This window comes from Coturnix japonica, chromosome 11 (assembly GCF_054131305.1).
Source record: "Coturnix japonica strain WE chromosome 11, WE-NBRP24, whole genome shotgun sequence".
Classification (NCBI taxonomy): Eukaryota; Metazoa; Chordata; class Aves; order Galliformes; family Phasianidae; genus Coturnix; species Coturnix japonica.
Genome location: NC_140673.1, coordinates 21392031 through 21419662, shown reverse-complemented (window position 1 = coordinate 21419662; position 27632 = coordinate 21392031). Strand labels below are relative to the sequence as shown.

General features: G+C 41.1%; 1 protein-coding gene across 16 annotated transcripts; it reads left to right on the top strand.

The window, feature by feature from the left end:
* The first annotated feature begins 738 nt into the window (after positions 1-738).
* On the top strand, positions 739-21317 carry MKNK1 (MAPK interacting serine/threonine kinase 1). Of its 16 annotated transcripts, none has more exons than XM_085511628.1 (15): positions 993-1021; positions 1332-1490; positions 1649-1737; positions 3077-3174; positions 6460-6558; positions 7315-7412; positions 8562-8641; positions 9919-9992; positions 12314-12418; positions 15319-15374; positions 16148-16243; positions 16996-17190; positions 17791-17955; positions 18579-18619; positions 19552-21317. In XM_085511628.1, exons 5-15 carry the CDS (start codon positions 6462-6464, stop codon positions 19778-19780), a joined length of 1236 nt encoding a protein of 411 aa, XP_085367754.1. In that variant the 5' UTR covers positions 993-1021; positions 1332-1490; positions 1649-1737; positions 3077-3174; positions 6460-6461; the 3' UTR covers positions 19781-21317. The 16 variants fall into 16 exon arrangements, with proteins under 16 accessions (XP_085367748.1, XP_085367754.1, XP_085367749.1 ...); XM_085511623.1 differs by having other exon boundaries at positions 18576-18619; XM_085511622.1 differs by lacking the exons at positions 993-1021; positions 1649-1737 and adding an exon at positions 739-839 and having other exon boundaries at positions 18576-18619.
* The last annotated feature ends 6315 nt before the right edge of the window (positions 21318-27632 follow it).

Below are 27632 nucleotides of genomic sequence, written 5' to 3'. Positions count from 1 at the left end.
TCAAAATTTGCTTTGGTAATTATTTTGGTAATTATTTCTTATGTGCTTAACAGCCAACAGAACTTAAGTCTTGCCCTCTTGTTAAGCATGCTGTGCATTGTGGTTATCTTGCAAGTAACAAAGGGGAAAGAAAAACAAGAAAGACTCAAGAATACACATGTTTGCTTTGAGAGCTTTGAGCTTTGAGAATGGATGCCTACTTTTACAGACTGAAAATGCTGTGCTGTGTAGGAGCCCTTTAACACAGCAGATAAAGGTATAACAGCAAGTAACAGTAACTTGTTTGGTGGCCCTGCTAGGCAGCGGGGATGGAACTACATGATCCTTGAGGTCCCTTCCAACCCGGGTCATTCTGTGATTCTGTGTGAACAGGTAGGAATTAAAAACCAGATAAATTCCATTTGAAGATAAACTGGAAATATTTGGCATCATCCCTGAACACAGACAGTTCCAGATGCTGAGGATTTGAAGGTGCTTGTATGGATTTGAGTTACTCTCCTGAACTAGACCTTAATTCTGTTCAAGTGGAGGAAGACAAAGGAGGATGCTCAGGAATTACTCCTGAGCCCTTCAAGGATAAAGACTTCTATGTATTGCTAAAAGAGATGGGCTTCTAGAGGTCCAGGTGGGGAAAAGCTGTCAAGATAGGCATCACTGTGGGTAAATGTTCACCTAGACTTGCCTGTTGTTTGATATCAGAGCACTGCATGAATACACTCAAGCATCTCTAGGAAACTGGGCTTCATTACTTGTGCTGCTTAAAGGATGACGCGCTCTTTCATCTCAGTTTACTGATGAGAACAAAACATTCCTTTATCCCGTGAGAAGACACCAAAAAGGTACTACTGATGTTCAATACACCCCATTCTGTCCTGCAGCCTTCAAATTTACATCTTTTTAACTTAATCTACTACAATGAGCGCATGCGTTCATTCCCCCCCCCCTCACCCTCCCCAACAGGGCGGGCTGTCCGGCCGCGCAGCGCCACCCCCGCCACAGGACGGAGGCGGCCGCCATGGAGGTGAGGGTGACGGGCTGTGTGATGGCGGGGGTTGTTCCTCACACCAAGTGTGTGTGTGTGGTGGGGGGAAGGCTGAGGGTGAAGCTGGAGTATCCGGTTGGCTGCGGGTGGGGTTCCCCAGGAGCAGCGAGCATCGTATTGTAATGCTTTTATAACCGCTGCTGTCTGTGGTATCGCTGCGGTGACCTTGTGAAGTGATTCTGAGGGAATAAGGCCAGCAGAAGTGTTGGGAGTAAGTCACCGGTTAGATGGCTGTGTTGTTTTTCTTATGAGCGGACTGCTTATAAAGATCTCTTTTTCTTATATGTAGATGAAGGCTGCACAGTTCGCTTGGAAAGCCTGGCAACTTTGAAGGTGAACCTGTTGGCTTTTATCCACATAAAGCTGCTCCTTATGCCTCCCAGATGCTGGATGGAAGCGGGGCAGAACACACCTGTGGAGCTGAGCCCCTTCCACTGCAGCCCTGAAGGTAACTGTGGGTGGTATTGGCAAATATACAACCTTGAAGTTGTATATTGTCAATCATAACCCTGTTTCATGGCATGAATGCTGCTTAAGTACTCTACAAAGCTTACACATACACACACACACAAGATACTTAAAGCTAAATGTCTTTTTACCTTCCAGTACCTTTCCTGATAACAAGCTATTAAAGCATACTTTTTTGTGACATCAAATGTGAAAATCCACTGGAGTTCAATGGCTGTTAATTTGAGGTGAGAGAGGAGGAGAACATGAAGAGAAATCACTCTTGTTTCTGGTTTTAAACACTTTTTGTGGTAAATGAATCCCTCCCAAAGAGGCTTTTGTAGTATGGGAGTGCGTTGCGTAGCCTTTCTCCCAGTGAGAGATGTCCTTATCTGATAGTTTGTGGGGTGTTGAGTTTGAGCAGGAAATCCTTATCTTGCATTTGTTCAGATGAAAAGTTGGCTTCTAAGAAGTTATTCTTCTTGGTTTACACCTGAAAACTAAGAAGGGAGCTCACTGTGTGGGGTTAGAGGAGCTAATTGGTGATGCAGAGGCTGTCTGCTGAGCGTTCTTGAGGCCATCAGATGTTGTATAGGGGAGGCAGCTTGTTGTTTCATAAGTGGTCCTCAGGATTTACTTGCCTTGCACAGCTCCTTAATTTAAAACTGCTCCAAGGGGTTAGAGAAGCTCTGAGTAGTTGAGTCAAAATACTGTTACAAGGACTTTTCTCATTTTAAAATATGTATGATCTGGAATTTAAAATGATTTTGCAGCTCAGGTCCTACTGTGATAGGAACTCTTCAATATGTATTGTCTTGCAATAGACAGTAGCATTAAACACCTTGTTTGGCTCTACAGCTCTACGTGGAAGGAAGATGGTTTTTAGTGCCCTAACCAGTATCTGTGCCATACTGTCCCAGACAACGCTTAGTGTCGTGATTATTTGCTAGTCTGATGAAGTATTACATCCTATTTCATCCTGTCATCCACTTGGCTGCCACAGAGGCACGTTGTCCTAGAACAAGAAACCGGAAAGATTACAGCACATTTTTGAGCTAACTTCAGTTTCATTTCTTATCCTTCCTCGTCAGCTCATTTATGGTCATCGTGCTCGTCTTGTTTGCCATTGGATCTTTCCAGTGGGGATGATAAGTTCTCTTTCTGTTACTCTGAGTGATAACTAGTGCTTTTAAAATAATGCAGGTGAATATGTGCATAGACTGATCTCAACAGAAGGCCTCTTGTCTACAGCATGTGTGCTAAAGTCTACTGTTCTTTCTCTACAGGAGAGGGAAAGGTGTGTTTTCCATATCATTAAGGTTCTTCCTGCCTCCCTAGTAATGGTGAAGTAATAAATTGGGGTAGGAGGTATCTATTTAAAGTAAGTTTGTGCTATTCTGCAAAGTGAGATCCACCCTTTGCTGGAGGGTTTGATTCTGAACCTCAGAAACCCCATCCTTAGTTTGTGAAGGAGGTGCCTAACTCCCAATACGGTGTTGGACTGCAATTTGCAGGTGACTATCCTGATGTATATAACAATATTTATGTGATTTTTTTTGAGTGTAAATGTGATGTGTTCCTTTTCAGTTACTGAACAACTCAGCTCAAGCAAGACACAGCGTTGAAGCAGTACTTGGACTCTGCTTAAACTGCTTCCCCCCATTGAATTCAAACACACAAACAAGGTATCTGCTTCTTAATAGAAGGCAGCCATCCATATTGTGTTTTCCAAGTGCCTCCTGGATACATGTATGCTCGTTTTTTAATATACTTTTCCTTCCTTTGGGGAAGCAGATAAGAATAAGGAGGGAGTTACTTTTGGATAGTGGCATGTTTGTATAGGGAGTGTTAGGAAGCAAAATGAAAGGTAATGGACATAGTGAAACCTGTGTTGATTTTTCCTTCTTCAGCTGTCATTATTTGAGAGTCTTCTATATAATAAGTGCTTTTGTTCATCCTTTTGAAAATAGTTATAGAGGCCACAATTGCAAAAGGAGAAGACTGTAACTATTACCTTCCCACGCATGGCTGTGAATAATGTATATGTTAAATATTACCTCAGCACTGAATTATGGTGATAATAACATGCCAGCCTTCAGTACCACTTGAGTGGTTAGCAGTTAAGACAAAAACTTGCATGCTTTTTTCCTTCTTGCTGTATAGATTTTGCCAAGTTGTGTTATCCTGTAAGCAGTAATACTAACCTGTCTGGAAAAGAAAGGCAGGTCAGAGTTTGAATTGTTCCCTGTTTCTTCAGCTTTTGTTAGCTCAATCAGCCAGGACTCTGCTGGAGAGCAGTGTGACTCTGCTATGGTTGAGAGGGATATAAGAAGTGCTCTGAGCACCAAATCCTGTTCTGCACCCTCCTCCCTGCACTCAACCAGGGTGGACAAGTTGGTTTGGTGGAAGCAGGAGTTCAGCACCCTGAGCCATGTTGTAAAATGACCTTTAAATGGCATAGTTTAATTTTCTTCTTGGACCTGATCAGTTTACAAGCCTTTATTCTCCAGAGCAGTTCATCCAGTCTGTGCTTTCTGCCTGGCAGGGTGAGTTTTGTGATAGCCCAGGTGTCCTTGTCACTGGAGGTAGTTGAGCACTGTGCAGAACACCTCAGCGCTGCTTGGAAGGTTGAGGCGTGCAGTCTTTCAGTGTCATCAGAAACGTTTATGTGCAGTCATAGAAATACACTGCATTGAAAACTTGAAGAACTGCTAAGACATTTGCTTAGGAATTAGATGGAATTTCCTTGTCGTTCCAATAGTTAATTAAGCTCAGGTGTAGTTCCCTTCTGCCATTGAGAATGAAGCTATTATACCTATATCAAGAAAAAGCTGAATTAATAGAGAAGTGAACTGTACACTGGTGTGAAATAGCAAACCAGAAGAGTAAAAAATATAATCTAATATAGCAAATGTTTAATGGCTGTCTGGTAGTATGTTAGGTCTAGACTATGGGTTGAAAATATCTGTTTTCAGTAATTTGATTTCTGTGAAGATAACAAGTGAACTTTGTGGTTTGAAGGAAGCAGTTCTATGTAATTTAGAAATTGAGTCAGACCTAAAGGAATTGAAATAATGCAGTGAGGCATTAAACACCAGGCTGTAAATATCAGAGCCAACTGGTAGCGTGCAGGAGATGATCATGAGCAAATATGTCAGCTGTGCTAAGGTGAAAGGTTTATCTCTTGTTTTTAATCTCTAAGCTCCAAATCCATTTGAACTATGATACCTTAGGTATGATTTTTTGACTTGGGAGTGAAGCACCTCCTTCAAATAGTCCAGCTGTGACTCTGAGCAGCTTCATGTGTGTTGATTTAGTCCCAACTCCAGGTAACTTCTCATTCAAGCTGAAGTCAATGAGAACTGGGGCTTGCTGTCAAAGGCTGCCCTTATCTTTATGTTAAAAGTTGAACCTGTCTAAGTGTCAGTTTGAGTTAAAAATAAACTGTTTTCTTAGAAGCAAGTAAAATGCATACCCAGGTTTTTATATTTCAGAACTCAAAAGTGTCTTCCAGTGTGATGATTTCTTAGTGTATTCTGCTAAAGACTTGAAAATGAGGATTTACTGCTCTCTTGAATAGATGATTGTGGCTTTGAGTGATGCGTTTTCAAGTGTTGCAGTAAGATATTTGAGGGCTTTCTAAATAACATTTGTCTATTTGAGACAGCATGCGAATTCTAAGTGACACTCATAATAGCTGTTACTGACAGATACTGACAAGAAAAGTAGTTTTTCTTCTTTTTTACATGTTTTCATAGATGGTTGTGTAATATTTTCTGCCTCAGAACCTCCGTGTTTTAATAGTACTTTAGAAACAGGGGAAGTATAAAAACAAAGCTTAAAAAAACTCCTGTTCAAAAAGATTCTCTGTTAAAGGAGAATTACCTGAAAACTTACTAGTTTTAGTACTTTTCTGTCATTGTTATAATCATACTATGTCTAGGAATCTATTTTCTTCTCAGAAATTTAAGACCTGACTGTATATTATACTAACTGTGTAATGTCTTAGCAGTACTTTGGTACTTCTTTTCAGCACTGATTTTTAACTATCGGAGCCTGGCTGACAGGTATGACTGAAGCGTTGGAGATGTGCATATGTGAGTGTGTTGTGGAATTATTTAACCTTCCTGGAAATAGGGTAGCTGTCTGAAGTAGCCCCTGGTAGGGTGCTGCTTTTGATTAGGCCTTCCTTAATAATTAGAGGGTGTTTTTTCTTTTTCTGCCATATTATCCTGCATCAGTGAGCAACACTTCTCAGTACCTCTGAGTACTTCAACAGTGCTGCTGAGTAAGCTCTTTTAATATTTACACCTTTTAATGCAAGAAGTAAGATCTCATGCTCATTTTGGATCATAAGTTACCCACCAATCTGTGGTTTAGAAATGGACATCGTGAATCTATTAGAAATGTATTGCTGGCCTGTTGTCAGCATAAACTGATCTAAGTTGCTCCTTTGACCTGTTGACTTCTGTGGCTGCTTCTTTTTACTGCTGCATTTGGGAGTTCCCATTCTTCACCCTTCTGTTGTTCAGGGAGCTCATTTTCTTAAGCTGACTTGAAAATGTCTTAAAGAGTAGCATAGCTGAAAGTACAGCACCCATATGAAGGTTAAAAATTCTGTCTGTCTTTGACCTTCCAGCCTCCCTTCTGTGTTTCAGGGTACATTATGCTGAAGGTAGCTCATGGTAGTTTTCAGTGAGGCTATTCCTGTGCTTCCCCTTAGTGTGATGTGAGAGGAGGATTCACAACGGATGCATAATTATTTTCTTTTACCAAACCTCCCCAGAACTGTTTATCAGCACCCAGCTCGTCTTTTTTTAGGTTTCCTCTGTTCCTGTGGGAGAGGCATCAGCTTGTGGTAAGGAAGCAGAGATACTTGTGTATAGCTGAAGGACATAAACACAAGTAGGTGCGTTTTCTCCTGAGTAAACCATTGTGTGTTAAAAGCACCTTTATGTTCTTTCACACAGAGATGGTCAGCAGTCAGCCTCTTGCTATAGCAGACAGCGGGAAAAGGAAGAAAAAGAAAAGGACCAGAGCCACAGATCACATCCCTGGGAAGTTTGAAGGTTGGTGGTAATTTCTGAGCTCCTACTTGTAATGGTCCATTTTCTCTAACAATTTTCATAGTTAAACATTGCATTTTGGCCAGCGTTAAAGGTCAACATTTCTGTATGTCTTTAGTGTTTCAGTCTTCAGTCACTTTTTAGTTCTTGTGTTTTCCGTCCTATATACTTTTTTTGTAATGGAATCAGTGTTTTAACGTGAGCACAAATGCTGAGGCAGTATCACCAAAATACTGTTCAGTGGGACAACACTGACCAGTACAAAAATTCTTAGGGGGAAAGTAGCATTGTATGGTAAGTTACAAGTCAAGATGATAGCAGTCTTCTGGTCTTAAGCATTAAGAAGTCATTCATACTTGAAACACTACATCTGCAAGTGGATTTCACATAGTAGGCATTTTCTCATCAAGGAGGGAAGTGTTCTGGCTTGTAAATGAACACAGAGAAGGTGGATTAGATCCTAGCAGTCACTAAGGTAAAATGGTGCTTGTATGAGCAAACTTGTAATTTTACTCCTGGGATGAAGTCAGCTTTAAGTTTGTTTGGAACCTGAGGAGGAAAAAGGGTGAATAATGAGGCATAATTAATCCTGGCACATCTACTTTAATACTGTGTAAATCTTTTTTCTGTGGTCATTACCAGGGATGTTTGCTCTCTTGCTGTCATGTGAGGGATGCTCATCAGATAAATAGCTCGTCTCAGTGTTATTCACTGAAATGGTTTAACTAATATTTCTCATTTGCTGGGTTTCTTTGGCAGATTTGTACAAGTTGACTGCTGAGCTTCTTGGTGAGGGAGCTTATGCCAAAGTTCAGGGTGCTGTCAGCCTCCAAACTGGGAAAGAATATGCAGTAAAAGTAAGTACAGAATATAAGCAGTATCGCTTCCACCTGTAACATGTTTTCTACCTCCTACTATCTAAGTTAAAGCATGGAATAAAGTGTGTAATAGCAAAAGCTTTTGGGAAATTCTTCATGCATGAAATGAGTCTCACTGCTGATAGATCTGTCATTCTAAGTATCGTGCCTCTAGACTGCAATATCAGTCACAGGTAAAATTCACAGACCTTAAATGGTGTTGTTAATGGTTAGATTTAGGGCTTGCTTTTCTATTGTGCTTTTCTATTGTGATTTGACTGCAGTCCTACATGTATATGTTACCTTTCCTTGTGTTAGAAGCGGCCAAGTCATTATCTAGCGTGATGTCCTGCTATGTAATACAAGGTTCTGTCGATGTTGTAATTTTGTTTGTAAAATACTTGAAGTCTGGAATAAACAGCTACCTTATGAGTTACACATCTTCAGATACCAGAGAAATCTGGCTGTAATAATGAGAACCTGATACTGCCTATTGGTGGTGCTGGTACTTGCAGCAACATTGTGAGCTTTCAGCTCATGTTGCAGTCATTCAGTCCCCACTCCTGTGGAAAGCCTTTGTCCTCTTTCAGCCTGAGGGATGTGTGAAGGAAGGTGACTTCTGATAGCACTGCAGGAGGACTTTGAGACTACGTGTGTGTTTGCTTTAATACATTAGGTCTTGCTATTGGGTCTCTGTGACATCTGTGCCATGAGCCAGTGTCTCATTCTGTGGTTAGTTTAGTACTTTTTAATTAAATGCACATAATGATGAGTCTGTTCTTTTTGTCTATTTCATGTCTGATATGACTCAAATCTATTTTTGTTAGAACTCAAAAGGATCTCCTTTTCTGCAGAACTAAAATGATGCAAGAAAAAGCTTGTGGTGACTGATTAGTAACTGTGGTAACCGTCGGTTTTAGTTCCTTTTTTCTCTTCCTGTCCTCATTACTCCTGTCCTTTGAATGCTTTCCAGACTCTGCTGACACTGTAAATAGACACGTGACAATTTAAATGGTCAGAAGAATGTGGAGTATCTCTCTCTGGTGATCATATATGAGATTGAAGTTCGAGATCACTTATCCAAATCCAGAGGCACAGACTCAGTTTCTGCAGTAATCTATTGAATACGAGCTCTCTCTCTTCCCACAGATCATTGAAAAAAATGCTGGCCACAGTCGAAGTCGGGTTTTTCGTGAAATAGAAACACTGTATCAGTGTCAGGGTAATAAGTAAGTATAGAGTCTCTTGTTTGTTTGGAGTATCTTGAGTGTTTTCTCTAATTTAAGCCTCTTTATTTGTATCTTGATTAGGAACTTCACAGTAGTCACCTTAAAACCAGTTGGAATTTAGACTTGGTCTGTTCAAAATAAGATTTTCCTCTTACCTGGGAAATTTAGAGAAATGTTTACAAATTAAGTTGCATAACTCAGTCATCATCCAGGTCGGTGTAGTCTGAATGTGCTTCAGTGCTGCATGGCTTTTGTCTAAATAAGGAATTAACGTGTTGACACTTCCCCCTGTGATTTCATCACTGGCAAAAGCTGGCCTAGTAACAGCTGCTGTTGAATGCAAGTCTTGCCCTTTCTTAACGCATGCCTTTTCTTTTGTGTCAATCCTGCTTGCAGCGCTTAAATAAGCTAAAAGCTGGTTTGGTTTTCATTTAGATGATTGTGCTGACTTCACATAGCCACAGGATGAAGCAATTTTAGAGTTGCCACTCATGTCTGAAAAGGAGGGAGAGCTTGTGCTGCCAATGGCGGTGTGCTCTGTGATGAGCATAAGGAGTTTTTGAAAGTACTCCTTTAGATATCTGTGTTAATATGTTGTTGTAGAATATATACAGCAGCTGCTGTCTGTGGTACAGTTGTGTGGCTCATGTTAAAGCCTGTTTTTAAACAAATTTAAAGTGTAATTGTTAAAGGTAATCTAAAACCAAGCTTGTTTACCAAACTCTTGGGTTTAAGTTGAAAAGCTCTTACATGATCTTAAATGTTGAACATCTTGAAGGCAACCTGGGGTGACTGTGTCACTAGTAAACCAAAATTGGTTTTAAAATGGCAAGTAATGTACTGGGCTTAATGTCACGTTGATAGTTGCCTGTCTCCTGTGAGCCCTGTGTGTTTTGCTTTGTGATTTCTGCAGAGAAGGAATACCAATGTAATTATTGTTCTTGCCTTCAGCACAAATGCACTCTTCCAACTTATTAAATATAGCTTATTATTGGTAATCTTCCCGTCAGTTGAGCAGTAACAGAAGTCTTTCACGATCCTGTCTGATGAGGATTTTGGTTTTTGGCCTGTATCCAGTGCTTAAATTTCACTGTGAGTTGGAAATTGATTTGAATGCGATAGGCAACCGAAACAATTTGTTTAATTAGCACTTTCATTTTTGGTTACTCCTGGCACTTTCTAATTATCCATAATGAAATATTCGTTGCTCTTTTTACATTCTCTGCTTCCCTCTTGTATATACCCTTTTTTTTGTTGTTCTTTTGTTTTTTTTAAAGGAACATTTTGGAATTAATAGAATTTTTTGAAGATGATACAAGATATTACCTTGTCTTTGAGAAGCTGCGAGGAGGTACTGTACAGCAACTGTGCCTTTGCTCATTGAGTCAGCTGGGTCCTGTTTGTCTCTGTGTTTCAAAAGCAAGTGAAGAGCTTATTTCAATTGCCTGACAGTTTTCAGACGAAGAGGCAGCAGAGGGAGTCAGTATGTTGAGTATCGTGCATGATTGTAGTATAGCATCCAGATATCCTGGTGATGTTTGCCTTCAGCGTAGGGTTGATGCTGTTTAGTTGAAACTTGTGAAGTGACTATTAGGAAAAAGATATCTTACTTCTGCCTTGCATTGTTCTGGTAGTAAAACTGCCTGTTTGTGGCTATTTGAGAGCCACTGAAGTGAGAATTTGTGGTCAGTGGTCACCAAAATTTACCGCTTAATAGGGAATGAAACTACATCAAGCATCCAAGTGGACATGAAGTCTGCCTTATGCAGTTTCTCATGTCTGTCTGCGTAGTGCACAATTACAGTATCCATTAACTGTATGGTGTGAGAAACCATGATTTAAAAGTATGACATGTCATTTGAAGAACAGCTGAGTTTTTGAAGGCTTCTGTTCCTGTCTGTATTACACCATCTCTTGTCACTGGCCAGGAGGACAGTAGCAAACCACATTTGTAAGAAACATATTATTTTAGTGTGGATGCTCCATTTTATTGTAGAAACTCCATTTCTTAAGGACACTGCTTTTCACTGAGAGAGAGCTTTTATTCACTTTCACCTTAAAATTACTGCATCACTTCATTATTGTTGCCTAGGTTTCTCTTCTTCACTGCACAGACTTCTCTGGCAAATTAGCTGTAGCAGGGCTGGATTGGAATAAGCCTGCGTTTGTCCCTTTTCCCATTTCTGCATCCTTCTGCTCGTTAACTCTCTTCATTGAATGTGAGGTTATGCTTGTCAGTGTTCCTGCACTGCTGTTGAGTGGGTAATAGTGCTGCATTTTCTCCACCATACTAAGGAGGTAGCAACAAGTGGGCCAGGCATGTCTTGCTGCTCTTTCCTTTTGCAGGAGTCCTCTGCCTTGGCAGAATATTGAATCTGGAGGGCAGGTTTTCCTTGATATTGATATAATTCTTATCTGAGAGAGTTTGGAAGGTCAGCCATATTCAGAAAGGTGATTTGAAATAAATCATCTGAGTGAAATGAGCATTTAATGTGGCTCAAACCCACTTCCTGAAAAATCTGCAGGCTTTTCTATAAGGATGGAGGCATTTTTAGGAACTCTTTTTACTTTGTGAGTGTGTAAAGAGCAACTCTGCCAGGAAAATCCCTTGAACTCTGTGCCCTTCAAAAATGTGTGGTAAGCTCAAAAGTGGTGTTATCAGCAGGGGAAACCTTGTGTGTTTGAGATACGATAGCCTGGTCCAAAGTGGCCTTCTTCCAGCTATCTGAAATAGTATCTTAAAGCATATCTGAAGAGTCTTTTTGTTCATCCTTCTTTTGACTGTCTCTGCCTGTGAACTTCTTCATTCTTTTTCTGTCTGAATCCTTACTGTGGAGGAGTGGCAGCAATACTGATCGTGTAAGAATAAGGCATCCTACAAGAGGGGAGGGGAGGTTTCCTTCCACATCTAGAAATTAGGAATTAAAATGAATTCACTTGATACATAACATATGTGCAGTATTTCTCACAGTTACTTCTCTGCCTAATTGCTGTAAAAAGCATATATCTCCAAGTTATATTTAATATATATATATTAAAAATGCAAGGAGTAAGGCTGTTTAATGGGGTTTGGTCTCTGTGAATCGTTTAATTATTTTTTAAAGGCTTTTTTAATGTTTTGAGGAGATTAATGGAATTCACTTTAAGAAAAGGAAAGAAACTTCCCTTTATCCTTTGTTAAAGAGATACCGCTGGTACCCCAACTGCCAGTCACCAATCCTTCAGTATATTCGTATCTGAAAGGCCTTTTGTCAGATTTCACACCCCTAGCTCACTGCATGAGCCTTATCTTGATGTCAGTAGGAGCTGTGTATTTAAAGTATGCATTTTCATTTTGATGGTATTGAGATTAAGAGAAAAAAAGAAGTGTTTACTTGACTTCAGCTGTCAGGTTACACAAAAGAGGAGTTAGTTCCAGGATGTCCCGCTGTGACCTGGAGACTGGTGGATTTTTGCTGCATACAACTCCTACGTACATATAAACTGATGTTTGAGTTTTGCTAGAACTAACTATTCTGAATAAATTCTCTCTGAATCTGTTCACACTGCAGTCAGTTTTCCCTCTATTGCAGACCAGTAGTAGCTATTTCACTTTTATCCATGTATTGACAGAGCATTTTCTTGGCTCAGGCAGCATTTACACTAAGATTTTCTCTCTCTTAACTCTTACAGGTTCAATCCTGGCCCATATCCAAAAGCGGAAGCATTTCAATGAACGAGAAGCCAGCAGAGTGGTGAGAGATATCGCCTCAGCTCTGAATTTTCTCCATACAAAAGGTAAAAGAAGTTTCTCTCCATCTTCAATACTTGATATTGTGCATTAGGATGTAAAGCACATTTTATCTGTAAGTCAGCCCTAACTTAGGTAGCATTTCCATTTCCCATGCCAGATGACTTATGTTATTTTCCTCTATAACAATCATTTCATAATATGGTAGCTTTAGTGATCAGCTGTGTGAAGATGGTGTAGCCCTTTGAAAAACAGAAGTTAAATCAACAGCTGAGGAGAATTAACATTAGGATTGAATCCATTTGTGATACCTAAGCCACTATGTAGAGGTTACTCAAAAGGGAGCTGATTTTCCTTTTCATTTCCCCCCATTCAGATCTGCAGAGATGCTTTTTTGTATTTACCCTGAGTTTCTGCTAGTTGCAAGACTTCCATATTAGCTTTTGGTCTCTACATTCAAGTCCCCACTGTTGAGGGAGAGACCAACAAGTGAACCATTGCCTTTCTTTGCAGATGCCCTCATTTTATTAGGCATATGGTTAGATTTAAAAGCGCTTCTGTTTGTGAAGAGTTCTTTTACTTCAAAATGTTTTCCTCCTGCTGTTTGCTACTTAAGAGTACTCTAGTTTCATTGCACAACATCTGTTTGTATTATGATCAGCTCAGAGCTGTGTGTTCAAGTGGAATGTGGTAGATAACTATAAAACCTTATCCTTGTCCAGATTATCTGATCCTGCCTAGATTAAGCAGCTTTACTTAATGTTTGCTTTCATTTTATTAAAGTTAACTACCTTTGAGTCAAATGGCATTTAACTGAAGGCTGTGTATGTTTAATTTGACAAGATTTCCATTCACTTTGCTATTCTCGTTAGCCACCTTTTGCAGGTGGTCTGTAGGTTTGTTTCCTGTCCAAATTCTCGAGTAAAATAAAACAGGTTAGTTTGTAGGCTTTACTTCTAAGTCTCAGGACTGCTCATATTTCAAGAGTTGGAATCACAGTATTTATACCTCAGTAGGTTGAACCTGTCAAAAAGAGTGACAATGCAGAAAGAGTAAATGAAGTAAAACTGAGGAATATTAATCTTGCTGAGTGTTGTGACTGTGATCAGAAGTTAATTCCAGTGTGGGAAGAGCTTAATTTGGATTAAGATTTTTGGTAGTATTCATAGCCTGGCTATGCAATCATTTAAGTTTTAAATCTGCTGAGAATGTTGTCTTTGGGATACCCATGTTTAGATTTGGTTTCATGGGGTGAATAATAAACAGGAAACTTAGGCCAGACATGTGTCTCTCCACACGTTCATCGTGTTCATAGCAGAAAGTCTAGGAATACTGTTCAAGCAAATTTAGTATCTACTCAGCTAGTATCTTTCTGTAGTTCTCTTAGAGCACTTAGCTTTGATTTCCCCATTGCCCAAACAAAAGGGATGTGATTCATTAAAATGGTGTTAAAGCATCGATATACTTTCTCTCCTGCTGTTTGCTCTGAATTGGTGCAGTGGGGATGTCTCACAGAATCAGCTACAGCAACATCCTGCTTCATTTTATTGTTCTCTTTATGGTTCTTCTGTGTCACATTAAAATAATTAGTAAGTACCATACAGAACACCAAAGTAAACAGGAAATGAAAGCAGTTTTATCACACAACTTAACAGTGAAGTGCTACAGCTAGATAGTTACTCAGATTTTTATATTTTTTAAAAGGAAAACTAGTTCTTTTGCTAGTAGTTTAAAACTCAGCTGGATGATAATACTACCTTACACCCACTTGGGATATGTGTGCTTTATTGCTAATAATCCACTGGAGGAGTGTTTAAAGGCAGTTGTTTTCTTTTCTCAGTGCTGTGTGTGGCTGCAAAATAAAACATTATATAACCAGACGTTTGAATTCAAACTAATACGGAAATTGCTGTTAGGTTTCATCTTGCAAGCTGAACCAACTGCTGGGAGTTCTGTCAGCCTTGCTGTAAATGTCAACATGGACTATCTTGAGGGATGTTTGTCATGTTTCCCCTCTTCCATGCATAAGCAATGGAAACTGCTTTGATTCCTTTAGGTCACCGCTATGCTATGAATGTTAGATTTTAAGTCTTAACTGGAAGTTGGTGGGATATCTTCTATTCCATAATATAGAGTAGTAGCAAGTGTACGTAGAGTGCTTTTAAACAAGACTAGAGTGCTGCTAACAGCCAAGTTGCTCATTTGATTTATTTTTGCTACTTGTTTTCCGCCTTCCTGTTATATTTGATCATATTAAATAGAGAACTTCCACCAAATGTATGTTTAGGCAATCGAAGAACTGCTTTGATCATACAGAGCTGTCTTTGCCTGTGAATTGCACAAACAGGTACTCTGTGTTTCCCAGCTGGGTTTGCCTATTCTGGTAGCAATTGAGTGAATGGTTCTCCTGAATACTTCTACCTCTAGCACAAAAGCCTTAATATTTTCCTCTGCTTCAGCAGCGAGTACATAGCTGTCCAAGACATTAAAGGGGCTGTATTTTCATCTGGAAGCTCAGTGTTTTCTTGTAAGGAATGTCTCAGGTAGTGCCTGTGCTGAAAGGGGTTCTGCAAACTTTGAATGATCTCTCTGGAAAGAAGGACAGAAATCTTTTGACTAGATCATGTATACAAGTACACTTTCCTACAGGTCTGTCATCTAAATAAGCTGTTTTTAATTAGCTAATTTGAGGGTTAGCCAAAGCGTACCAGTGTTAGCAGGTTCTTGTTTGCTTGCTTGACTCCTATCTGCATTTATAAGATGATGAGGGCATAGCATGATGCAACAGTGACTTTTTACAAAAAAACATTGCAACTTAGTTAATTATGGGGTGTGCGTGTAAACTCAAGACCTACAATATTTCCCAGATCACCTTCTAATAAAAAGAAGTACAGAGAAATAAAACAGGAGAGTGTCTTTCCTAATGAATGTTTGTATTCTTGTTTAGGAATCGCTCACAGGGACCTGAAACCTGAAAACATCCTGTGTGAATCTCCAGAAAAGGTGCTGCTCTGTTCCTTTTATTACAAATACACTTTATAAAGTTAAACATAGTTTCCCAAGTCAGCACTCGCGTTCAGCTTGTTCCTTTCATGAGAACTTCCAAATCTATTGGTGAACTTTAACAGAATTTAGTAGAACTGAAGCTTGGAAGAGTCTCAGTTCTTCTGTGAGCTGTAAAAATGTGAGCATTTGTCCAGCTGATAAAAAGCCAACTGATTTTTGAGAGGACGTGGCAACTAGAACTTAGCATCTCATCTATTCTAAGCTAATACCCAGATGGACAAATAATGTTTGCACTCCAGCTGGTCATGTTATGTACAGTTCCCAAATTGCTCCACTGTGTATTGGCATTTGCCCAGCCAAATAGGGAAGTAATGTGACAGGGTCAGATGCTGGGGATGTGGTTGCTCACCACCCCCCTGACTGATGCCCACCAACCCTCATGAGCAGTGGAAGGGAGTGAGATGAACTCCTACCCCCTTCAAAACACCTTCTGCATGATATCAAATGATATGGAATATCTTTTTGGCCAGTTCAAGTCAGCTGTCCGAATTCTGTTTCCTGCCAGCTCCTTGCACCCTCCACTCTGAATTGGCCTTTGTTTTGTACGACACCGCTTAGCAAAAACTGTAAACATCCGTGTGTTGTCAAAGTTATTTTTCTCCCAGAACCAACTCACAGCATCATACCAGACAATGAAGAAAAATCCCTCCCAGCTGAAACTAAGACAGCCCCAGTCTTCTGAATCTGAGTATTTTTATCTTTGGTTTTAGGTCTCTCCAGTAAAAATATGCGACTTTGATCTTGGTAGTGGGGTGAAACTGAACAGTGCGTGTACTCCAATAACTACTCCAGAATTAACAACACCGGTAAGAGAGGCACTGTGGCTTTGTGCTTTTCCCCTTCTACCATAAAACTCTTTTTCACATCTCCAGAGTATAGCTTCCAAAGGGCTTACTGCAATGACACTGAGTGGTGGATATTTCATTTCAAGCGGGTGTATATGTGATAAATACTGTCTTGGTTTCACAGTCACAGAAGAAGTAAACAAAAGAACAGAGGCTCACTGTGTTAATTCTCCTGTGGTTTCTGTAGCTGAGACCCATGAGCTTGAGGGAATACAACCCTATAAGCATTGCTTCATAGCAGATAAACTTGTAAAACTACAGAGCTGTTCTTATGGCATTACTGTGAAAAAATAACCTGTCAGGTTGTCGCAGGAGTTTGTTTTCTCAAAATCACTTTCCATCACTTTTTCCATCAGTTTCCATCTCTTTTGTACTTTCTGAAAAGCCCCAAACTGATACGTAAGACTTAAAAGTGTGAAATATAAGTAGAAACTATGAATAAAATCATATCCGTTAACATGGAGCAGCTTATAATTCTGCTAAAGAACAGCAGAATCTTGTTTGCTTTCTGTGAGGCTTAACAAAGTGAGACATGCAGTAAAATCTAGCAGCAACTTTCAGTAGTCCCTGATGCACAGTTCTGCTTTTAGACCAAGGTATATATTGTAAAGAGAGGAGACTGTTTAATTGAGAAAAACCACCAAGAAATAAATATTAGGCTTTGTTTTGATTCAAGCCTCACTTCAAGATCTCATTTAAATTTTATTTCCTAGTGTGGGTCAGCAGAATACATGGCACCTGAAGTAGTGGAGGTCTTCACAGAGGAGGCCACGTTCTATGATAAACGGTGTGATCTTTGGAGCCTGGGAGTGATTCTGTACATCATGCTCAGCGGTTACCCTCCTTTTGTGGGCAACTGTGGCACAGACTGTGGCTGGGACAGAGGAGAAGTCTGCAGAGTTTGCCAGGTGAACACATATACTGGGCATACTTAAGACACTGTACTTTACCCTGTGAATGTAGGGTGTGAGACAGGACATAGCTCTGAAGAGTGATGTGCATATTAGTTGTATGAGAAGATAAGCTCTCACTGAGAAGTGAATCTGGTAATGTAAGATTTGAGTTACGACAGCCCTTTCTCATGTAATTTCTCCTCTTGATATCCTCTTGCCCTTCCACCGCCCTCACTGTATTCTCTAATCCTTGATCTGGTTGATAGTAATCACCAGAGTTCCTCAAGTGAAAGTTGAGCTCCCAGAGAGGTTAACCAGAGCCTGAATTTATTCTTTCTGAAAACAGTAGGTTGACTCCACTGTTACTGGAGAGCAAGAGGTGTTGTCAGCAGACAGTGTCTTACAGCCATCTTAAAGTGTACTGCATTGCTCTGTGGAGCTGCTTGTCACTATCCATTTGCTTTATAAGGAGACTAGTTGTTTTCAGCTGTCACTCACCCTATGAAGCGGATAATACTGAGTGAGAAGAATCTCACCTGAGAAGTCATCTGGTTATGTTCTATTTGTTATCTATATTATGTTACTGTTTAAATTAAAGATCTTTTCCTTTACCAGAACAAGCTTTTTGAAAGCATTCAAGAGGGCAAATACGAATTTCCTGACAAGGACTGGTCACATATATCCTCAGAGGCCAAAGATCTCATCTCCAAGTTGCTGGTTCGTGATGCTAAAGAACGACTCAGTGCTGCTCAAGTTTTGCAACATTCATGGGTTCAAGGAGTATGTATCCTATTGTGTTTTTAAGGGTCATTTTTCTTCCTGAGTTGTAAACAAGCTGCTCCTTCTCTCTAAATATTTAGGAGAGATATTTCATGTTTAGTGCTCGTGTCTTGATTAATTACGTTATATCCAGTGGTTTTATTCTTCCCGTAGCTCTGTGTGGTAAATATTTGGATGACTCTGTCAAGCTTTAAGTATTTTTTTAATTTGCTTTATGCATTTTAAATAGCTTTCCTGTGGAAACGAAGCACTGCAGTGCGCTTATTGTGATGTTACTCTCTAATACAATGCTGCAGAATGCTGGTAGGTATGATTTTAAAAGAACAGCAGTATGCTCTTATTGCTTTAGTTCTTAGTTCAAGAAAGAACAGATGGGGCCCTCTGGAGAGCTTCTCAAGCTTAAGCATTATACCTGCAAATGGTGGTCATGTTTTGTGATGGGAGAGGTGGATTAGAAAATATCAACAGTGATTTGTAAACCCGTGGTGAAGCAGTTAATGTACAATATCAATTAGTTGTAAGTCTGAGAGGGTTACCTGATGTTTTGTAAAATCGTTCTTGTGAATGTTTGATTCTCACCTACTCACACATAACTAACTTTTCTTAACTGCTTCTTCTAGCAGGCTCCTGAAAGGGGACTGCCTACCCCTCAAGTTCTTCAAAGGTAATCTTTTTTTCACCTTTTCTAATATCTATAAGGTTGGCTAGGAATTGTTACTGAAGGAATGGGAGGGGCAGGAGGTGGCAAATGAGTGGGTAAGATCCGTGGTTAATAGTGGAACTACGTAAGTGTGGCAGCACTAATTTTGTTAAGAGCATCAGAAATATTAAAGCTGTCATTTTTCTTTATAATCTAATCTTACTTGTTTGTGGGAAAGGCATTGGAGAGGATTCCTGTGGAGCATGGCTAATCTTAGGATGGAAATAATCATGGTTTTGGCAGTTTGCTGCCCAGGAGGCAAAAAGAGGCATAAAGGCGTGTGTTACCCAAAGAGACTACATTTTGATGGGTGGGTAATCATATGTACAGACCCAGATCAGACTTCCATTGAAAATGTGGTAATCACAGTAGCAATTTAACCATGAGCAGGAGAAGCTTTGTATTAAGTGGTTTGATGGCAGATTCTGGATGCTGTAGGGCCTGAGTCACACTTCTCTATTTTCATGTCTGCCACTGGCAATTCCAGGTTCTTCCTATCCTCAGAAATGCAATTCCTGCACCCAGATGTGCAGTTCTAGTGGGACTGCAGTTCTCTGAAGAGAAACAGTGTTGTCCCACATGCCTCTCCTTTCTTAACATGTAGAAGCTGAAGCACGGTATTGCAGGTGGATTCCTGGGTTTTCCTGGGGAGTCCTTGGCAGACAGAGGACTAAAACTGTGTCTGTTTCCAGAATCTCAAAGCATTTTTATTATGTATTGCTGGTTGCCACAGAGAGATGCAAATATTAACTGGTCTTATTGCTTACCGTGTCACTGTTTGGATAGGAGAAAAAAAAAAACCCTGCATGGAAATGCATATTCTGCTGTTAGGGTAAGCAGCCAAACTTATCCTCTTTATATGTGTTCTAACTGCTTTCTTTTTTTTCCCTTGAAAGGAACAGTAGCACAAAAGACCTGACGCTTTTTGCTGCTGAGGCTATAGCCCTTAACCGCCAGTTGTCTCAGCACGAGAACGAGCTCAGCGCAGAGCAGGAGAGCGTTGCCCAAGCTGTGTGCTCCATGAAGCTTTCTCCTCCATCCAAATCCCGGCTCGCCAAGCGAAGAGCAATGACACATGCCACCAAAAACTGTGACTTCCAGCCAGTTCCCCATAAAGCCTTTTAAACTTCTTTCCTGCTACAGATTGGCGAGATCAGCCTGTTTTATTAGGTGGATTTTCAGTACTGATAAAAGCTTATCTGCTTCTTACTCTTTGAATAGAAGCTTGCTCTTTGTGATGCGCTTCATAATGTAAAGGGGGTAGCTTTTTATGGGAATGTTTTTGCCTGTCAGATTTGGTGCATTAAGATAATTTAACTGATGTTTTTAAACTAGAGAAGATGGTTTTGCTGCTGTATTATCTGAGGTGATGCATCACAAAGCTTTCATGTTTTCTTCTTAGAAGAGCACACTTTAAAATTCAAGCTTAAAAACATCGGGGAAAAAAATACTTTCTTGCTTTGCCTGGCAGAGCATAAAGTTTACATGTTTGCTCTCTTCGATGGCAAATCTTGCAAGGTTGCTGCTGCTACTGTCAGCAGCAGGGACTGTTTTCAACCAACAGTGCCCATCTCTCTTCTTGTAGACTCAGGAAACAGAAATGATGACTGGAGGGTGGATCTTTGTCTCCACTGCATTCACTGGGCGTAAATGTTTAGTGAATAATATTGTAAAGGTGTAAGGAGGTCTCAAACTTGCAGAGATGATGAGGACCTTGTTGCTTCTTTTTATTATTATCCTTGTTGGTAGTTTGTGTGTCTGCATGTGGGACGAAATCTGGAAGTGTTACTTCTTTTTCTGACATCTTGTTCTCAACTACAATGTACTGTAACAAAACCATGACAATATTATACCAGTTCTTTTTGTCCATTGTCCCCTTCTCTTACAGTTACACTGATAACCACGTTATTACATATTATTATGCTTAATATCTGTTTTGCTTTGTACGTTAATCCTGTTGTCCACTGTACCTTCCTTTCTTCCTCACGTTCTTCCAAATCCATTTGTGTGCATTACCTGCAGTTCTTAATGGACAGGCTTGAGTAAATTTTGGTACGTGAGTGATTTAGGATTATCAAATCTGGAGGTACATCTGTTCAAAAGCATCTGTGCAGTGATCTCAGGCTGAGGGACTAGATTTCAAGTTCCAGTTTTAGTACCGTGATGCACCAGGGATCAGAAGTTATTTGAAAGGGTATTGGCTGAAAAGCTGAAGATTTTGAGTGACCAAGTTGAGGTGTCCATTGAGAAGGATGCAACTGTTGAGCACTTTCTAAAACATAAGCTGTGAAAATAGGGCTGAGATGCCCAACGTGATGCACCTTAACCTTGCCAGCCGTTTGTTTGCTGGGGCATTGTGTACAGGCTGAGGAGGGTCCCCAGTGCAAGCATAAAGCCCTCCCAAGCAGAATGAAAAGGAGTTAAAGTAGCTGATCCAACAAGTGCTTGGAAGTTGAGTAGTCAAAGCTGAATGTCTTTGTATGTCCTATTCAGAGCAGTTTTACGTTCTTTTATCAGTGTGCACACAGCTATTTTTATACAACATGCTGTATTTTGTGACTAGTATTAAAGTTCTTATTTAAAAGGTTTTCTACGTTGTGCCAGTGATGATGAAATGTATGTTGCTTTGTTTTTATTAAAACGTTTTAAGCTTTGGATTTAACACATTTGACAGTTCTTCTGTGTGGTTTTTTGCTGTTGATTTTTGGTGACTTTGGGAAAAAGAATAATCAGGAATTACTTCTCTATGGTTACTCTTGAGACTAAGCATAGCTGTCACTCCTTGGCTGTATTATTTTATCAATCTCAAGCAGGACTTGCACTAAACTTTGTCTGATGATTATGAGAGCCCTTCAGCTGGTGGCTCTGAGTCCCATGGTGCTTAAAGCTGCCTTGTGGATGCTGCCAGCAGCTGCCTCCACGTGTGACCTGTATTAGAGCATCCCCGCTGATTCATACTTACAAACTCATCTGTTCAGGGCTTGAAGCTGAGATGTTGGGCTTTTAACTGCAGAGCTAAAATCTGGAGTGCTTCTTCAAGGCTGTAACTTCTGGCAAAGGAAAACAAGCAGCTGGTAGCAGTTTATGCCAGAGTCATGTAAAATTAGCAACTAAGAAAACTGCCCCAAAACAAGGAAGAGGCAGTCATTTAAGCCAATTGTTCTATTATCAGGTGTAAACTAGTTTCCATTGCTTGCAGGGCAATTTTTACGTCTCTCTGGAGGTTTATGACTAGTCGTTTCTAATTGAGTTTGGATGGGGAAAAGCTGCTCTGCCTGAAGGGCAATCAGTGTGGGAGATGGAAATTCTTGTGTGAGGTTCACCTGCAACAATCAGATCAGGTCTATATCAAACACTGTGGGGTTTGTTTCCATTCCTAGTAAAATCTGAATAGAGCAGGAATCCCAGAACAGATGGCAGCCCCTCTGTTTGTGCTCACTTCTTTCTAAAGGAAATCCTCTTGCCATATTCAGATCAAGAGCTTTAGTTGGACGTAGGCTTTAAAACCCTCTCCTTGTTCCTCTTCCCTCTGCTAAGAGGGGTAGCATGAAGCATGGGAGGCCTTGTAGACTGCTACAAGGTAAGTAAGTAATGAGAGCATGGCTTCTTTAACACAGATGTTAAATGTTCTGGTCTAATACTCCCTTTACAGGTGCAACAACAGATGATGTAGCTTATATAATGGGCTTCTTGGCTTAAGAAAGAGGAAAGAGGCTGAAGAGAGAGCCTTTTTGGTGAGGAAATGGGGCAGAAAAGGAAAGAGGTGGGTGAGCCAACTGACGGAGAGGCATATTAGTGTGGTTAAGTCGAGGCCAATTTTAAAGAAGCAAATGGCAGCCAAACAGCACCTATTCTCAAGGTAAACTCCCTTTGTCCTTTCAGGCTTTGGTGGCACTGAGCACCTGGCAGGTATTTTGCTGACCTTCACGTCCAGCGTCTCATGAAGCACATTCACATTTGCCTTTGCCTGAGTGTTTCAGAATTGCATGAAAAGAGGCTGCAGTTCTTTCATGGTGTGGTATTTTCTCCCATCTCTTCCTTCCTCGTGTTTATCGAATCCTTTATCATAGATGGAAAGATGCTGGCTTGTTTTTTTTTCCTTCTTATTTGCTTTCAGGGCTGTGGGTGGGTTGGCTCTCAAGGTAGAGAGCAGCTTGGTTTAATTTGCAGAACTAATAATTTTTTCTTTGGGCCACTCCATTGGCAGCAACAGGCTTCAAAACGTGGCTTCCATGGAAACATACTGCCATGGAAACGGAGAGGCTTGGCAATCCTGAAGAAATATTTGCTTGTTACCCTTCCTTCCCTCTTTCGTTCCGTTTCCCATGTTGATAACGTGTGTGTTTGGTCTATCCCTGCCAGCTTCCACCAGTGCATTCCAAACGCTCCCAAGCACACTTTGTGTTTTGCAGTTCTCTCAGAAGAACAACAAAGCAGAAGTTGTAAAAGCAATGGTGGCATTTCGCCTCTATTGTTTGCACAAAAAGCCATCACGAGTCTGGAGGGAGATGTCCCTGAGCCACATTCTGGTGGGTAAAAGCCCTAAAAGAAATGCTTCTACGTTACATTATTTTATGGGGACTGCTTGGGATGAGCTGCTTTGGGGAATCAGGCCCTGCACCCCATCAAACAAATTGACTCATCCAATGCTTGAGAGCGAGAAAGAGCAGCAGTGCTTTGCTGGGTCCCTTCCAGCTGGTTGGTTGGAGGCTGCGTTTTCAGTTGCTGCCTGTCACAGCTGCTTTCACACTAAGGTTGGTTAGCAGAGTTTGGCAGGGTGACGAGCAGCCACAGTTCATCAACTTTGCTCTGATTCAACATGGAGTGGGAGGGGGAATGGGGCCTTCTGAAATGTTTTGCTAAGCAAGGAGCGGGGCAGGGGCTGTGTGTGTGAGATTGAGCCAAGTAGACGAGAGTGAGGTTTTCTGTTTGACCAAGAGTGAAGCTCTTAATGCTCTTCTGTGGTGAGTGAGGAATGGATCCTGTCTCCACCACCATTCCCTCACACCCCCCCAAACCATCCTGAATTTCAGTCTGTTTTTAGTCAGCTGGCCTGAAAATAACGATGCTTGCAGCTCCAGGCTGCGTGTAGAGAAAACAAAATTGCTTCCTGTATTTCTTGCTCCCTTTTCTGTTCATCTGTTTTACTCCGTGGTTCATTGCAGTAGCTCCAGATCCATATGTTTAGCCAGCAGGCTCCAGCACAGCATTGGGATCTCTGCAGACTTGAGAAATGAAATGGAGAGACAAATCATGAAGCTATGTGCAGGAGGACAGCTGACAAGATAACATAGGATGGTGAATTGGGAATGTGGGGCCAAGTCCTGTCCCCCTCAGTCAGAGAACTTGTGTGATAGGGAAAATTCTACTATGAGCTGTTGCATCTTCAAAGGGTCTTCAATACACAGTTAGAGGTTATATCTATGTCTCCCTGTTGTAATGCTTTGCACGGTCCCATGGGATGGCCAAAGCAGTGGACTTAATGTCACCTGTGCGTGTTGTGTTTTGTTCCTGTAGCATTAGCTATGGGAACACGCCATTTTTGGAGGCAAAAATGCATCTTTGCCACGCAGACCTTCTGTGGATCAAGTAACTCCCATGCATTCCAGATAGGCAAGAAGGCTCTGCCAGATGCTTTGCTTTGTAACCAGCTTTGCTTCTGCCCTCAGACACCCGTGATGAGTCTCTCAGAACTGGAAACCTCTTTTGCATATAAATAAGGTCTGCTACATTCAGGAGCTATGGTTATGAGTTTATAAGGGGAGTGATCAGATTAATAGGACAGCAATGAGAGTGTTCAGTTATTCCGGCTTCTGAATAATTACCCTCTGTCAGGCCATGTCAGCACACCTCCTCATTGTCTGAGATCTGTGGAGCACTGAGGCCTTTCCCTTAACCAAAGGCAAATCCAAACGTGCCCCAACACTAACAGCCACTCTCTCCCACTCCTTGGTTCAGTGGGAAAAAAAACCTGCCATCCAAACATCCAAAGCCATTCTGAACAATTTGCTTTAATCTCTTCTAAAAGTCATCTCTGCTAATTGCATTCCCTCTCAGCTTTTGCATGTAAACACACTTTGGATGGGAAATGCTCCCTGTCCCACCTCCAGCCACATGCAGAGAGGCATCACCATCTTACCCACGAGCATCTGTGCTTCTCTGCTGACCAGAAATATTTCACCTGGCTGTGTTAAGGTTGTTCTGCTGTCTCGGTATTTCAGCCACTAAATTGCTTCTGAACACCCAGTTCTTTCCTCTCCTCTGGGAACAACAGAATGAAGGTCAAGTGTTTGCTCTTACAGCAGAAATTCCAGTTGCTCCCTAATGGCATTTCTGCCTGCTGTTGAATTTCTGCTCTGTTATATTACTGAGGCTGTCATCATCTTGCTTGTGATATTGTAGTCCTCTTCAAAGTGGTGGCTCAGCGTCATCTGCAGATCTCCCTGCCTGGTTTCTCTTTCTGCCTTGGTCACCAGTTGATTTAATTGCTTGATGGATTTAATTGTTGCTGCTTTCTCCGCTTTCACTCGATCCTCTTCTGTCAGTGCAAATCACGGCGTTAAAATCCTGGCTTCTGTGCAAATCCCTCTGTTAGGAAACCGGCATGACTGGAGCTCCTTGTACTTGAGCTGTGTAAGTAATCTCTTAACAAAAATAAGCAAAATCTGATTGAAAGGAGTGAGCGTGTCTGGGAATGAACGAGTGGGTGGTAGCCTGCCATGTAAGCAGCACTGCTCGTTCTAGCTTTGGAATAGCTGAAGGACATGCTTCCCTAGATCTCTAGATTGAGGTTTTATCTTCTTAATGCCACGTGGCAATTAAAATAAGCCCATACCTGTTGTTTATAAAGCTTCAAAATACTTAATGCCTTCTGCTGTAGTATAGGATCAGCAGTAAGTAAAATTAGAGACCTCATGCGTGTGTTTCTTTTCTGTTTTCTTCCCCATCCCTGACATAATGCTGACAAGTCCAGATTTCTTGCACTTTTCATTACCAGTTGAAACCTAAATCCTGCAGATTTGATTTGTGAACCCTTCAGGTCCTTTCTCTCCCTGCCTGTGCTGCTTCTGGAGCATGGATGCCTTGTCCATGCACTGGTGGGGTTCTGCAGGGCTCCATTCTGGTGCCCTTTTATGGTTTCACGAATGACTTGGATTCAGGATTCGAAGATAAACCAACTAAACTTGTGGATGATGCTGAACTGGAGGGAGACGTCATTTCCCTCAGCAGGGGAGCAGCCTTGCAGAGGGGACTAGCAATAAACAACAGTGTGAAGTTCAACAAGAGGTAAGTACCAGGTTCTGCACCCAGGACGAGACAAACACTTTCCTTTTGCTTTTCAGGTTACTTGAGGATAGAAGCCAGACTTTCCCATCAGGGTTTTGTTTTGGTTCAAAGCTTTGTTAAAGGAACAATCTGCTATGCATCACCTCTTCTTGCCATTGTCGCATGCAAGGCAACTGGCTCCTCTCTCATGGGCTGTTAACTCCTCTGAATTACATCATATTTATTGTGCGATGGGAGCATACGTATATTACGGGGGACCTGTGACTGGATGTAGAAGTTCTCCAACACCATCAGTGAATCACAAGCTGAGCACAAACAGATCCCTTAAATTCTGCTTTTGGAAATATGTCCCCCTTGAGCTTCTTCATTGTCAGTTCAAGACTGTGACAATATGGTACAGTATCTGATTGATGACTGCCAGCTTCTGGCTGCTCCCCTGCAGCCTTTGAGCCTCTTATGAGTTCCTTAGATGGGTTTAATCCCTCAACTGAACTCTGTGGACTGCTGCCAAACTTTCCCAATAGCACCAAAGCCACTAAGCTTCCTTTCCCTTCCCACTCCTGTTGTGGTTTTCCTATTCTTGTCGTGTGTTTTTTTTTCCCCCTCTGTTGAATAATTCAGCTAATAGGCTGGCACTTGAATGCTGGAGAGCTGTGTGTTCCCTAATGAGGGAAGCAGCTTGCCAACTTCTTTATCTTTCCAGTCGTTTGACTGCAAACCCAACATCGTTAACAAATCACCATGGAATAGCTGTGGAAATACAGAACAAATTGTGGTTGTCTTAACTTAAGTGTGCAAGGAATTAAATATAGAACGAAAGAAACCCTGCACAGGAAAAGAAATATGGGAGCAAAGTGTGCCTTGAAGGAAAGGATGATAATACACAGAAATCTCTTTGCAACTTCCCTCTGCCTCGCAGTATCTCCAATGAGGAATGATATATGAGAGAATGGATGTTAACTCTCCCAAGAGACAAAGCTGTGCTAATTTGGAAGATAGGTGTAGGTGAATCTGTTGGCAGCTCTGATTTTCCCCCCATATTTATGTGAATCAGGGTTTGTATGCAGAGTGTTCTTTTTCTTTCCCAGCTTGTAAAAAATGACTGTGACATTTTGCACGTAGATTAATCCCCTACTGGCTTGAGTTTGTTCAAACTAAGATTCACACCAACATGTTTTAGATGAATGTTTAGTCCTTGCCTCTATGTGCGTTTTTTCCTTCCTGGATCCTCATCTCTGCTTTACTGGAGCAGCAGCTCTTGGTGCCTGAATGGTCCTGCCAGGTCTCCAAGCAAGTGAGGACATATGCAAGGTTCCTCATTTCCTTTGTGGGATGACAGCTCTTATAACTCGGGAATCAGACAGAAATTCAAGCTGGTTGGGAAGCAGGAACCTACCTTAAGTTACATGCAAGACAAGGGCACCAAGATGGTGTTCTGGGCCCACTTCACGTTAGCTTGACTGGTACTCTGGGAGCAGGCCCTTAAACTCAGGATGAATCTCATTTTGCTGTTAGATGTTGTATGTGTAGCTGAAAAACTGCCACAGAACCATGTGAATATCACGTCAGTGCTAAATGTTCTTTGTTTTTGAGTCCGATTAATGCTGAAGGCTTGCACTTCTCTAGGCAGAAGTGTAGCGTTAGCACACTGTTCTATTGCTTGCAGAGAGCACAGGAGCCAGCAAAGCAC